At 38.6% G+C, this 14,479-nt stretch overlaps 1 protein-coding gene across 1 annotated transcript in view; it reads right to left on the reverse strand.

Annotated features, from left to right (window-relative positions):
- Positions 1–1,428: 1,428 nt before the first annotated feature.
- LOC130456970 (zinc finger protein 585A-like) overlaps positions 1,429–14,479 on the reverse strand; it is a 47,916-nt gene continuing 34,865 nt past the window's right edge. The window contains exon 9 of the mRNA XM_056814784.1: positions 1,429–14,162. Within this exon, the coding sequence (XP_056670762.1) occupies positions 11,827–14,162 (2,336 nt within the window). The 3' untranslated portion in view covers positions 1,429–11,826. The remainder of the gene's footprint in view (positions 14,163–14,479) is intronic.

Genomic DNA, 14,479 nt, shown 5'->3' on the forward strand with positions numbered 1-14,479 from the left:
TAGACTTGGCGTAAATGATCTCAGCAAGTCAGTTTATGACAAAACCAAAGACACCAGCTTTTGGGACAAAAATCCATTATTTGACAAAAACTGCTGGGAACATTAGGAGATAGTGAGGGAGAGATTAGGTTTGGATCAACACCTCACACCCTACACCAAGATAAATTCAGAATGCGTGAATGACTTGAACTTAAAGAAGGAAACTATAAGAAAATTAGGTAAACACAGAATAGTATACATGTCAGACCTTTGGGAAGGGAAAGACTTTAAAACCAAGCAAGAATAAGAAAGAGTCACAAAATGCAAAATAAATAATTTGGAATACATCAAATTAAAAAATTTTGTACAAACAAAACCAATGTAACTAAAACCAGAAGGAAAGCAACAAATTGGGAAACAATCTTCATAAAAAAACTTCTGACAAAGGTTTAATTACTCAAATTTACAAAAAGCTAAATCAATTGTACAAAAAATCAAGCCATTCTCCAATTGACAAATGGGCAAGGGACATGAACAGGCAGTTCTCAGCCAAAGAAATCAAAACTATTAATAAGCACATGAAAAAGTGCTCTACATCTCTTATAATCAGAGAGATGCAAATCAAAGTAACTCTGAGGTATCACCTCACACCTAGCAGATTGGCTAACATGACAGTGTAGGAAAGTAATGCATGCTGGAGGGGATATGGTAAAGTAGGGACACTAATTCATTGCTGGTGGAGTTGTGAATTGATTCAACCATTCTAAAAGGGTGCTAAAAGACTCTCTGCCCTTTAATCCAGCCATAGCACTCCTGGGTTTGTACCCCAAAGACATAATAAGGAAAAAGACTTGTACAAGAATCTTCATAGCTGCGCTCTTTGTGGTGGCCAAAAATTGGAAAATGAGGGGATGCCCTTCAATTGGGAAATGGCTGAACAAATTGTGGTATATGTTGGTGATGGAATACTATTGTGCTAAAAGGAATAATAAAGTGGAGGAATTCCATGGAGACTGGAACAACCTCCAGGAAGTGATGCAGAGAGAAAGGAGCAGAACCAGGAAAACATTGTACACAGAGACGGATACACTGTGGTACAATCAAACGTAATGGACTTCTCCATTAGTGTCAATGCAATATCCCTGAACAATCTGCACTATCCACAAGCAGAGGATAAACTGTGGGAGTAAAAACACAAATGAAAAGCAACTGCTTGACAATAGGGGTTGAGGGCATATGACTGAGGAGAGACTCTCAGTGAACACTCTAATGCAAATACCAACAACATGGAAATGAGTTCGAATCAAGGACACATGTGATACCCAATGGAATCGCGCATTGGCTGTGGGAGAGGTGGGAGGGGTTGGGGGAGAAGAAAAGAAAATCATTTTTGTTTCCAATAAATAATGTTTGGAAATGACGAAATAAAATAATGTTTAAAAAAAAAAACCCTCTGACAAACGTTTAATTACCCAAATTTACAAAGAATTAAATCAATTGTACAAAAAATCAAGCCATTCTCCAATTGATACATGGGCAAGGGCCATGAACAGGCAATTTTCAGTGAAAGAAATCAAACCATTAATAAGTACATGAAAAAGTGTTCCAAATCTCTGATAATCAGAGAGATACAAATCAAAACAACTCTGAGGTATCACCTCACAACTAGCAGGTTGGCTAACATGACAGCAAATGAAAGTAATGAATGCTGGAGGGACCATTAATGCACTGCTGGTGGAGTTGTGAATGGATCCAACCATTCTGGGAGGCAATTTGGAAATATGCTCAAAGGGCAATAAAAGACTGTTTGCCCTTTGATCCAGTCATAGCATTGCTGGGTTTGTACCCTAAAGAGATAATAAGAAAAAAAGACATGTACAAAAATATTCATAGCTGTGCTCATTGTGGTGGCAAAAAACTGGAAAATCAGGGGATGTTCTTCAATTGGGGAATTGTGAATCTTAAAATTTCTCAGACTCTGGAGGCACTTGATCAGGAATGTATTGGGAATTTTACATTGCTCCACCCATTCTTAGGCATATTTTAGGGGAAGATAACATTGTATGAGGCCTTACTAAACAATGAAAAAATATTTAACTCATACTTATAGTGAAGGTAGAACCTTAAGCTAGGTCTATTTTTAGATCTAATACAAAAAGGGTGCTAAGTACCTATGAATGTCAAATTAATCACTAAAAGGTCAAGCAACTTACAAGGGGCAAGCTTAGCAAAGAGATGTGAAGTACTCAGAAGATATAATCTACCCAGAGGAGAGAACTAAAGAGTGGTGAAAAATAAGAATGGGCAGTCCTAGGAAAAGCTTCATCTGTGATTGGTAGACGTCAAAATTTAGGGGAGGTAACACAAGAGAAAATTTTCTTTAAAAGGAAGGAGCTTGAGGACTCTGAAGGCAAGTTCAGCTTTGAAAGCTGAATTGGAGGTCAGGAGTCAGAGCTGGGTCTCTGAACTCAGTTCAGGAGTTGAGGATTTCAGTGAAGAATTGGAATTTTGCTTGGGAAAAAAATCTTGTGGTGAGTGATTAAAGACTGCTTAGTTTATCTCTTAAAAAGAAAGGCCTAGGCCATTGGCCTAGGCCCTAGCCTTTTCCTGCTATTTTCTCTTACTCTGTCTCTTTACTTTCCCTTAATTCCTTCATTCGTATTAATTAAAATCTCCATAAAACCCAGCTGACTTGGGTGTTTCATATTTGGGAATGTTTCCCATGGCGACCACTTATTTTTAATATGAAATCAAGACACTAAAAATTATTTTTAAAGTTTTGGCAACTCACAATTTTGAAACCATATTTTTGCGGTCACAGAATGGCTGAACAAATTGTGGTATATGTTGGTGATGGAATCCTATTGTGCTCAAAGGAATAATAAAGTGGAGGTATTCCATGGGGACTGGAACACTCCAGGAAGTGATGCAGAGTGAGAGGAGCAGAAGCAGGAGAACATTGTACACAGAGACTGATACACTGTGGTACAATTGAATGTAATGGATTTCTCCATTAGTGTCAATGCAATTTCCTTGAACAATCTGCAGGGATCCATTAGAAAAAAAAAACAAAAAACAATCCACAAGGAGAGGACAAACTGTGGGAGTAAAAACACTGAGGAAAGGCAACTGCCTGACTACAGGGACTGAGGGGATATGATTGGGGATGTAGACTCTAAATAAACACTCTAGTGCAAATACCAACAACATGGAAATGGGTTCAGAGCAAGGACACATGTGATACCCAGTGGAATCGCCTGTTGGCTATAGGAGGGGTGGTGGGAGGGGAGTAAAGGAAAACGATTTTTGTATTCAATGAATAATGTTTGAAATTGACCAAATAAAAATGTTTAAAAAAGGTTTGCTTTATTTAATCATTTCTCTCCAGGTAATCAGACCAAAGCGAAAAAGCACAGACTGAAAACAAATGCTTGGAAGCACCTGCTAACTTGGATTACCCCAAAGAATAGAATGCCTCAGGTAAGGCCAAATTTTACTTATGCAGGTGTTTTAGGGAGCTGTAGGCTGTTCTCATTCTTCTGCCTTGCTCATCTTATAGGCCTGGGGATAACAGGGCAAGAAGGTTGGAAGCCAATAAAAGCCAATCATTTTCCAAGGATAGAATAGTAACAAAGTTCAAATTGTAGCCAAAACAATTTCTCTGAATCCTTTAACATATGATCCTAACACCCTCCATCCTGTGGACATCACTACCTAGGAGAGGGCAACTTCAGAAGTTTTTCTGAGACAACTGGATTCCCAAAGGCTATGATTCTGAGTACTAAATGTCTTAGAGGTTCCACTTTTGAAGTTTGTACCCCTATCTTATTACCCGTCTCTAACTAGAAGGATGGTGCACTAATCCTGGAGGTACTGAGTGCATCAGTATGGTTTATAATGAATACTCTTAGGATTCAGGGAACTATTTTAGAAAGTTCTCCAATTTCAAATTCCTGAAATGGGCCACTGGGGGGGCTCAGATGAGCCACACATAGGTCTTCAGTATCTGAAGTAGAAACCCTAATATAACTGAAAATGACTTTATTCATATTATAATCAATAAAATGTATATATTCTTTTTTTTTAATTTTATAGTATTTTATTTGATCATTTCCATGCATTTTTGATTAAAGACAAAGATCATTTTCTTTTCCTCCCTCCCACCCCCCGTGGCCGACGCGTGATTCCACTGGTATCATATGTGTTCTTGACTTGAACCCATTGCCATTTTGTTAGTAAAATGTATATATTCTTTAAAAAAAAAAAAACTTTCATTCCTGACCACTACCAAGTAAAAAATCTGTTTGAAACTTGAAATATTTTTTTGTTTGTTAATTTTCCTGGTTGGAGGCTGAAAAAGTGGCAGTAGCAGTGATTCCGTTATACCTCCTAAGCTCTGATAAGAAAAAAGGAGGGAAAAAAATCAACCTAGGCTTTAACAGCAGAAAATATGGCCAAATAATTCAAGCAATTTACGTAAGTGCTGGTTAATTCAAATAATTTAGTCATAAACCCAAATAGTCACTTTCAGTACAATTTGGACCTCCTTTTACCCCTTTAAATTTGTGGGGTGTTGTAGGGGAGTGATTTCAGGTAAATTCACCAATCCGTAGCCTTGGGGAGACATCTTAAGCTTGGAGAATTTGGGTAGGAACAATACAGAGTCCCACCAACCCAAGTCTTTGTTGGTGGATGAGCCAATGGTGAAAATTTATCAGGGTACTAGCTTCCTATTTTTTAAAGGAGGAGGAGTACCTTGAGTGGGATGGAGCATTTAGAGAAGGTCCACAACTCATCATCCTATCTGGGGTAACCATAATATAATACCAGAAATGATCTAACCTATAAAGTCACTGAGGCAGAGCTCTGAGTCAATTACTATTTATTAAATGGACCTGGCCACTATCTGAGACCACTTCATGTTCAGAGTCAAGGTTTATAATCTTTAAATCCCAGAGAGTTCAGATGGGATAGTACTAAGTACAGAATCTCCCTGGGGGTCCCACTGTCACTTTGAGGTTCACAGAGTAAAGGTCTAGTAGATCTCCACCTCTATTGTTGAGTAATAGACTTACAAATGTATGTACAGAGAAGGCAGAATCCCACCTAAATGTTGGCCAACAGACTGGTAACAAGGGGACATTTTACATTTTGCAGGGACCTTCCAACCCATTAGAACATTTCTATTCTCCAGTACTCAGACCGTCCAGGCTGGAGGTCTGGGGGTCTTCCTTGCCCACTTAGTCATCAGGCCACATCGATGGAGGTCCTCTAGTTAGGACACTCTTGTGCTCAGTGAAGTACATGGTAATGACAAGTTGAAAATCTACTATAAGATAGGATCTATTTAACCTACTCTAATTATTCTTAATTCTGTTACATATTCGGATTAGTTGATTATCCTTAAATGACTCATTGTATAATAATGTCTTTTAATACACAAGAAATAATCAGTCCCCTTATGGAATGTCTTTAAACAGGATAATACTGATTAGCAATGTCTAGGGGTAAAATCATTGATTTAGGAAGGGCAGAGGGCTATTCAAATAGGGTGGAGGTCCAATTTTTGCTCATTGTACCCATCTAGCAAGAAATCGATGGAGCCAGTAGAACCACATACAGTCTATATTACTCAGTGATTCCAGTAGTGTCAATAGGAAGACTGACACAAGTAGATCTCTGAGCAATTGTATCAAACAGTGGTTGTCACAGGCCTCCCTCTTCCCTAGAGAATCAGAAGACTTGACTCCCAGGGTAGGTTACCTCCACTGGCAGATGTGCCCATGAGATTGCATTCACTGTCTCTGATTTGGTTTCCTTGTTTGTCAGTCACCAAAAGGATTCAGTCTGGAAGGAGAAAGTTGTTTATCTCCTTTTGGCATAAAGGAGATGGAAAGGCCTAGAGCACAAGGTTACATGAGATCATTTGTAGTAGTCTTCCCAATAATTGATGGGGAAACGGTAGAGCCAACATTCCCTTTGCTTTTTACCAGAAAACAAGTCTTGCTGGAGAAAAGTCTTGTAAATGCTATCACTGTCAGAAGATTGAAGCTTGCATCTGTTTCTGATACCTTTAGAAAGCCCCTTAGACTTGCCTCATTTCTGAGATATCATATGGAAAACTCAACCTGTGAAATTCAGGAGGGAGCTCTGGAGCCAGCATGACTCTATGATGATGCTGTTGAGGTTTGGCATGCCTTTGTGGACATCTTCTCCTTGAAGCATATTTAGAACCTGTGGGAAAACCAGATTGCTTTGTTGGAAACTCTCTTGTCCTGTGTAGCTTCGAGACTGGAATTGTTTATGACTCTGGGTCCAGATTTGTTGCTTAATCAGCACCTACAACTCATGTTGACCCCAGAAGCCTTTCAGGAGCGCCACAGATTGAAGTAAGGAAATTTCTGAGCTAGACCTTTTAGCAGGCTATGAGCTGTATCTGGGAAGTGCCTCAGCCATTGTTTTCTCATTCCTATGTTTCAAATTTATAGAAGTAAAACTTCTAGAGGCTCCTCGACAGGCCCCCTATTTTGGCCCTCACTTCTGCTGCAGGACTTAATCAGCCTTTCTGAGACCTAAGACCTTAATAGTAGAAATGGAAATGCACATGTGGGCATGCTGGGATTTGAGGGAATTTAGTATTTGCAAGTTGTTTCCGGTTTTTGTTTTTAATCAATGCCTGGTATCTCCAGAGCCTAGTATTTCTTGGGGTCCCAGATGTTTAATAAATGCTTGTTGACTTAAACCATTAGAATGCAAGCTCCTCCAGGGTATAATCATTTCATCTGTTTTTTTTTTTTTAATCCTTAGCACTTAGTCTATTGTCCCTTAGTAGGTGTTTTATAAATGAGAACTGATTGAGAAATGCTTCTTGAAGTAACATGATTTGAATCTCCACTTCAAGAGAATTTGAGCCATTCTTTTGCCCCCTGCATTCCAAGACCTGACAAAAGCAAATCTAATCAAGGTAGACTTTGATCTGCATTCAGACTCCTTCAGTTTTCTTTGGAAGTAGCATTTTTTATCGAGGGTCCTTCAGAATTGTCTTGGATCATTGTATTACTGAGAATAGTTAATTCATCCACACTTCATCACTGAATAAAATTGCAACTACTGTGTACAATGTTCTCCATATTCTGCTCACTTTACTTTGAATTAGATAATGAAAGGCTTTTCAGGTTGTTTTTTTTTCTGAAATTATCCTCATCATTTCTTATAGCAGAATAGTATTGTCATAATCATTATACCAAAACTTCATTTATTCCTCAATTAATGGGAATCCCCTCAATTTCCAATTCTTTACCATCACAAAATGAACTGCTAGAAAGTTTTGTACAAATAGGCCTTTTTTTTCCCCAAAAAAGATATCTTTGGGATACAGACCTGGTCATGATATTGCAGTTTTAGAACCTTTTGAGCAAGCTTCTAAATTGTTCTTCGGAATGTTTCAATCAGTTCACTTCTACCAACAATACATAAGCATCTCAATTTCTCCCCATTTCCCCAATTTGTCATTTTTCTTTTCTCTATTAGCCAATCACATAGGTGTAACGTAAGTACCTGAGGTAGTTTAACTTTCATTTCCTTAAATATACATATATATTCTTCATATTTAGAGAAACTTGCTGTGATTTTTTTTTAAACCCTTACCTTCCATCTTGGAGTCAATACTGTGTATTGGCTCCAAGGCAGAAGAGTGGTAAGGGCTAGGCAATGGTGGTCAAGTGACTTGCCCAGGGTCACACAGCTGGGAAGTGTCTGAGGCCAGATTTGAAACAAGGACCTCCCGTCTCTAGGGCTAGCTTTCAATCCACTGAGCTACCCAGCTGCCCTCTGTGATTTTTTTGACATTAGGATTAACTGGGTATTTTCCTCCATCCTATATTCCCCAGTTCATCTTACTTGCTTTTCTTTCATTCTCAAGTGTTTTGCTTCTGACTACTGCCTCTTCCAATTAACCAATTCTCTTTTCTTATCCCTTCCCTATTCTCTTAGAAGGCAAAGTGTATTTCTATACTCAATTGTGTATATTGTTTGCCCTTTGAGCAAATTTCAATAAAATTTAAGTGCTTCTCCCCAACTCCATCTAACCCTCCACTTCAAAAGCTCTTTCTTTTTTTGTGAGATAAAGGACCCCATTCTACTTCTCCCTTCCTCCTTCCAATGCATCCTTCTCACCCCTTCACTTTTTATGCATTCATCTCATTATAAATTCATATCCATGCCCTTCTAATGATAAGGTTCCTAGGAATTATAAATATCATCTTTTCATGTAGGAACATAAGCAGCTTAAATTTACTGATTGATCTAGGATTTCTTTTCCTTTATGCATCTCTTGAGATTTATATTTGAAAATCAGATTTTCTTTTCAGCTCTGTCCCTTTGACAAAGAGTGCTTGAGGAGACCTCTATTTCACTGAACATTCATTTTTTTCCTCATGAATGTTTGTACTCAGTTTTACTGGGTGGATGATACTTGCTTGTAATCCTAGTTCTTTTACACTCTGGAATATCATATTCCAAATTCACCAATCATTTAATATCAAAGCTGCTAAAACTTGTGGTATAATGACTGTGGCTACACAATATCTGTATTTTGTTTCAATTCAGGGGATTGTTTGCTGTATTTCCTGCTTAATATGAGAGCCCTGGAATTTAGCTTTTTTTTTTTTTCTTAATCTTAGCTTTTAGCTTGTACAGTCATTCAATTATCTCTCTTGCATCGATTCTAGGTCAGTTATTTTTCCAATGAGATATTTCACTTTTTTTTTTATTTATTCTTTTGATTTAAAATTTTTTTTCCCTTAACATCTCATGGAGGCATTAGCTTCCACTTGCCCAATTCTAATTTCTAAGGATTTATTTTCTTCATTTAACTTTTGTAGCTCCACTTTCCATTTGACTAGCTCTACTTTTTTTTTTAACTTTTAAACATTATTTTATTTGTTCTTTTTCAAGCATTATTCCTTGGAAACAAATATCATTATCTTTTCCTCCCCACCTCCTCCCACAGCCAACGCATGATTCCACTGGGGATCACATGTGTCCTTGATTCAAACCCATTTCTATGTTGTTGATATTCTCATTACAGTGTTCATTTAGAGTCTCTTCCATTTGGCTAGTTCTACTTTTTAAGAAGTTCTCTTCAATATATTTTTGTATATATCATATCTTTTGGCCAATTTTGATTTTAAAGAAGTTCCTTTTTTCAATGGATTTTGGTGCCCTTTTCATCACTTGGTTTATTGTTTTTTAACATCTTTTTATTCAGTATTTTAGTGCCTACTTTACCAAACTACAGACCATTTTAAAAAATTGATTTTATTTAAAACTCAATTATTTTCTCAATTTCCCTCTAATTTCTCTTATTTGAGTTGTAAAATACTTTTTTGAGCTCTTCTAGGATTTTTTTTGTTCCTGAAATCAATTCACATTTTTCATTGAAACTTTGTCATTTTCAGTTTGTTTTGATCTTCTTGTCACCACAGTAACTTTTTATGGTGAAGTGCTTTTTCAAAGTTGTTTGCTCATTTCCGTAGCTTATTTCTTGACTTTTATGCTAAATTTGAAGTCTGCTCCTGGGGTAGATGAGGCATTGTTTGAAGCTTGGTGTTTTGTTTTTAAATGTAAGTGCTTTCAGAGGTGGTGCTGGAATGGGGTGGAGTGTTTCTATACATTTTCACTTCTTCCAAGGTGATGTGATATACAAAGAAATATGTTCACTACTCTCTTGCCCTATACTCTGGACTGTGAATAACCAGCCTTTTATTTTACATTTTGGAACTGTGATCAACATCCCAAATCCCTCATGGGTGCAAATTCTACTACTTCTAGAGCTTGTCACTAATGGAGGTTCTTACATTGGGACTGCCACCAGGCCTGAAACTAGAATCCACATATGAGCTACAAAACAGACTCCTGCACACAATGCTACAAAAAGGACCTCTGATCTTCTGTTAAGTTGTCTGACTGCCCCCTGCCCTTTCTGTCTGTGGACTAAGAGCTCCACAAGTTGTTGCTGCCAGTTCAGTTCCCTTAAGGGCCTGCTGCTGATGGGTCAGGGCACATGGCTTTGCTGCTAACAGAGTAAGGCATGGCCTTGCTATTATTCTGTTAGCCTGTGCTAGACTTTGCTCCACTTTCACCATGGTGGGAGTGACCTTTCCTGCTGACCTTCTAAAGTCTCTAGGCAGAAAAATTCTTTAACCTCATCCTTTTTGGAGTTCTTCTGTTACAGAATGTTTTGAGACATTATATTAAAGTCATATCGAGGAGAATTTGAGAAACCTGAGGTAAATCCCTGATTTCTGTCTGCTATCTTGGCCATGGTGATCCAGCATTTTTTTAAATTTGGAGTTTCAAATTCTGTACCTTCCTACTTTCTCACCCGACTCCTTGAGATGGCAAGCATTCTGATATAGATTATATATGTGCAGTCATCTAAAACTGATTTCCATATTGCTCATGTTGCAAAAGACAAGATGACTTGCAATACCCCCAGATACGGTGAATTATCTTGGAGTCGTTGATGTCTGATCAAACTCTAAATGCTTCCATAGTGTTTGCTTCAGCTACATTCATGGTACTGAAACAATGGCTACTGCTTGTATCAACCGATTCCAATTGCGCAGTTAAGTGGCACAAGGGAGAAAGTAAGAAGAATTTTAAATGTTAAATTGCCATTCAGCTTGCTGACTGGCTAAGGAGCTAAAAACAAACAAAAAAAAGGCATGTTCATCCCTCAGCAAGAAAGTTTGTGAACTTCTCTCATTTTCAACCTCACTCATATATGAGCATTTTTACTTTTTTGGTACACTGGATAGAAGCATACCAATCCCAGACATTCGCTAGTACTATGACCCTAGGCGAGTCATAAGTCCTCTGCTCATTCCATTTGCTTCACTTGTAAAATGAGAATAATTATTACACTAAACCCTTATGGTTCTTATGAGAACCAAAAGAGCTAATATTGATGAAATGCACTGCACACAGTAGGTGCTATTTAACTGCTAGATATTACTTTTTTCCTTATGATTTTGATTTTTACGATCTGTTCCCCAATTCTGCCCTTCTTAAACTGTAATTGTTCTCATATTTCTATTCACTTATTTCCCTGTTTAACTAAATGGATTTCCATTCATAAAACACCTTCTTTTCCCTGGATCATTTAAAATTCAGGTTCATGATCTTTTACTTCTTCTTGAACTATCACTATGTTTGTATACTAGATTCTGAGCTCTGACAACAGGGACTGTCTTTTGTTACACTTTGTGTCCTCAGAGGCTAGAACATAGTAGGTGCTTCATTAACGTTTACTGACTAACAGACTAGGCCAGGGCTGACACCTGGCCCAATCTCAATCGCCATTCTGCATTCGGATGTCTTTCCTAGTAGTCAATGCACGCTCTGGCTTCAGTATGTTACACTTTTTCTTGTACCTAATCACCTTTAAATGACTAGATCTAACACTGAAGATCATGGAGGCTCCTTTCTAGGCCCCTGAAGTCTCATGCTATGAGACACCAAGCAGTCTCTATTTCTCATCTTCCTAAATTGAAGTAGTAATCATATTCATGATTCCATCGGGAAAAGGAAAGGGATTCAGCTTGAATTATGCAAATCTTAGCCTTGGATTACTTCCAAGAGAGACAAAACCATTGCTCTTACTTGTGCGCTCCTCCATCATTAGGCACAGCCTGGGACCATGTCTGATCAATGTGCTGACGCCCCACGTCCAGGGCCAGTGGAGGGTCCTGCAATCTTCCTTTAGTTAGCAGGCGACCCCAGGGTCATCAGTAGAGCAAAAGTTCCCAAAGGTATGGCTGGGGTGCACACAGCTGCCGCCAAGGACTATTGTTTACTGACTTGGCAGTGGTTGAGAGAAAATACGGGTTGACTTTTGACTGAGGACTTTACTAAGCCAGTATAAGATTTCTCTCTAGTGTGGATTTTCTGATGTACAGTAAGACCAGCCTTCTGGGTAAAAGCTTTTCCACACTGATTACATTCAAAAGGTTTCTCTCCAGTGTGGATTCTCTGATGTACAGTAAGACCAGATTTGTGTGTAAAAGACTTTCCACACTGATTACATTCATAAGGTTTCTCTCCAGTGTGGATTCTCTGATGTACAGTAAGACCATACTTCTGTGAAAAAGCCTTTCCACACTGATTACAATCAAAAGGTTTCTGTCCAGTATGGATTCTCTGATGTAGTTTGAGACCATCCCTACCTCTGAAAGCCTTTCCACATTGATTACATTCAAAAGGTTTCTCTCCAGTGTGGATTCTCTGATGTACAGTAAGAGCAGCTCTCTTTGCAAATGTTTTACCACATTGATTACATTCATAAGATTTCTCTCCAGTGTGGATTCTCTGATGTACAGTAAGTTTGGTCCTTTGTATAAAAGCCTTTCCACATTGATTACATTCATAAGATTTCTCTCCAGTGTGGATTCTCTGATGTACAGTGAGACTGGACCTCTGTGTGAATGTTTTACCACATTGATTACATTCGTAAGGCTTCCCTCCAGTGTGGATTCTCTGATGTTCAGTAAAACTGTTCCTCCATATAAAAGCCTTTCCACACAGATTACATTCAAAAGGTTTCTGTCCAGTGTGGATTCTCTCATGTAGAGTAAGATAAGCTCTCTTTTCAAATGTTCTACCACATTGATTACATTCGTAAGGTTTCTCTCCAGAGTGGATTCTCTGATGTACAGTAAGAGAAGCTCTCTTTTCAAATGTTTTACCACATTGATTACATTCGTAAGGCTTCCCTCCAGTGTGGATTCTCTGATGTGCAACCAGCCTCTTTCTACATCTGAATGCTTTTCCACACTGATTACACTCATAAGGTTTCTCTCCAGTGTGGATTCTCTGATGTCCAGTAAGAGTGGACCTATGTGTGAAAGCCTTTCCACATTGATTACATTCGTAAGGTTTCCCTCCAGTGTGGATTCTCTGATGTGCAACCAGCCTCTTTCTACATCTGAATGCTTTTCCACACTGATTACATTCATGAGGTTTCTCTCCAGTGTGGATTCTCTGATGTACAGTAAGACTGGCTCTCCGTATAAAAGCCTTTCCACACAGATTACATTCAAAAGGTTTCTCTCCAGTGTGGATTCTCTGATGTAGTATGAGACCGTCCCTACCTCTGAAAGTCTTTCCACATTGATTACATTCAAAAGGTTTCTCTCCAGTGTGGATTCTCTGATGTACAGTAAGCCTGGCTCTCCGTATAAAAGCCTTTCCACACTGATTACATTCAAAAGGTTTCTCTCCAGTGTGGATTCTCTGATGTAGTATGAGACCGTCCCTACCTCTGAAAGTCTTTCCACATTGATTACATTCAAAAGGTTTCTCTCTAGTGTGGATTCTCTGATGTACAGTAAGACTGGCTCTCCGTATAAAAGCCTTTCCACACAGATTACATTCAAAAGGTTTCTGTCCAGTGTGGATTCTCTGATGTACAGTAAGATAAGCTCTCTTTTCAAATGTTTTACCACATTGATTACATTCATAAGGTTTCCCTCCAGTGTGGATTCTCTGATGTGCAACCAGCCTCTTTCTACATCTGAATGCTTTTCCACACTGATTACATTCATGAGGTTTCTCTCCAGTGTGGATTCTCTGATGTACAGTAAGCCTGGCTCTCCGTATAAAAGCCTTTCCACACAGATTACATTCAAAAGGTTTCTCTCCAGTGTGGATTCTCTGATGTAGTATGAGACCGTCCCTACCTCTGAAAGTCTTTCCACATTGATTACATTCAAAAGGTTTCTCTCCAGTGTGGATTCTCTGATGTACACTAAGCCTGGCTCTCCGTATAAAAGCCTTTCCACACTGATTACATTCAAAAGGTTTCTCTCCAGTGTGGATTCTCTGATGTAGTATGAGACCGTCCCTACCTCTGAAAGTCTTTCCACATTGATTACATTCAAAAGGTTTCTCTCCAGTGTGGATTCTCTGATGTTTGATAAGACTAGCCTTCTGGGTAAAAGCCTTTCCACACTGATTACATTCGTAAGGTTTCCCTCCAGTGTCGATTTTCTGATGTACATCCAAGTTTTCTCTCCAAGTGGAATCACAGGCACCATCACCAATGCATCTTTGCCTCTGAGTTTCGTCCCCAGAAAGGCTTAACTCTGCAGTCATCTCTTTCATTTCAAGTCTGATCTTTCCTTCTGAAAGAAACAAACAACACACACCCATAGTCACCTCAACACATATACATCCCTTTTCCTCCACTGGCAGAATAAAAACTGACTTTCATTCTATTTTCCCAGGCAAAGAGAAAAGTCTAAAAACACAAATGGTCAGAATCAATCATTTCAATGTGCCATTAGCTCACAACTAAAGGAATACTTCACTGATGAAGACTTTTACTCATATTCATGTTAGATCCTCACAAGAAACTTGGAGCACAGGCAGGGGAAGCACTCTCATTGCATTCACAGCTCAGGCCATGAGCTCAGAGTGACTGAATGACTTGAACAAAATC

This window comes from Monodelphis domestica, chromosome 2 (genome assembly GCF_027887165.1).
Source record: "Monodelphis domestica isolate mMonDom1 chromosome 2, mMonDom1.pri, whole genome shotgun sequence".
Classification (NCBI taxonomy): Eukaryota; Metazoa; Chordata; class Mammalia; order Didelphimorphia; family Didelphidae; genus Monodelphis; species Monodelphis domestica.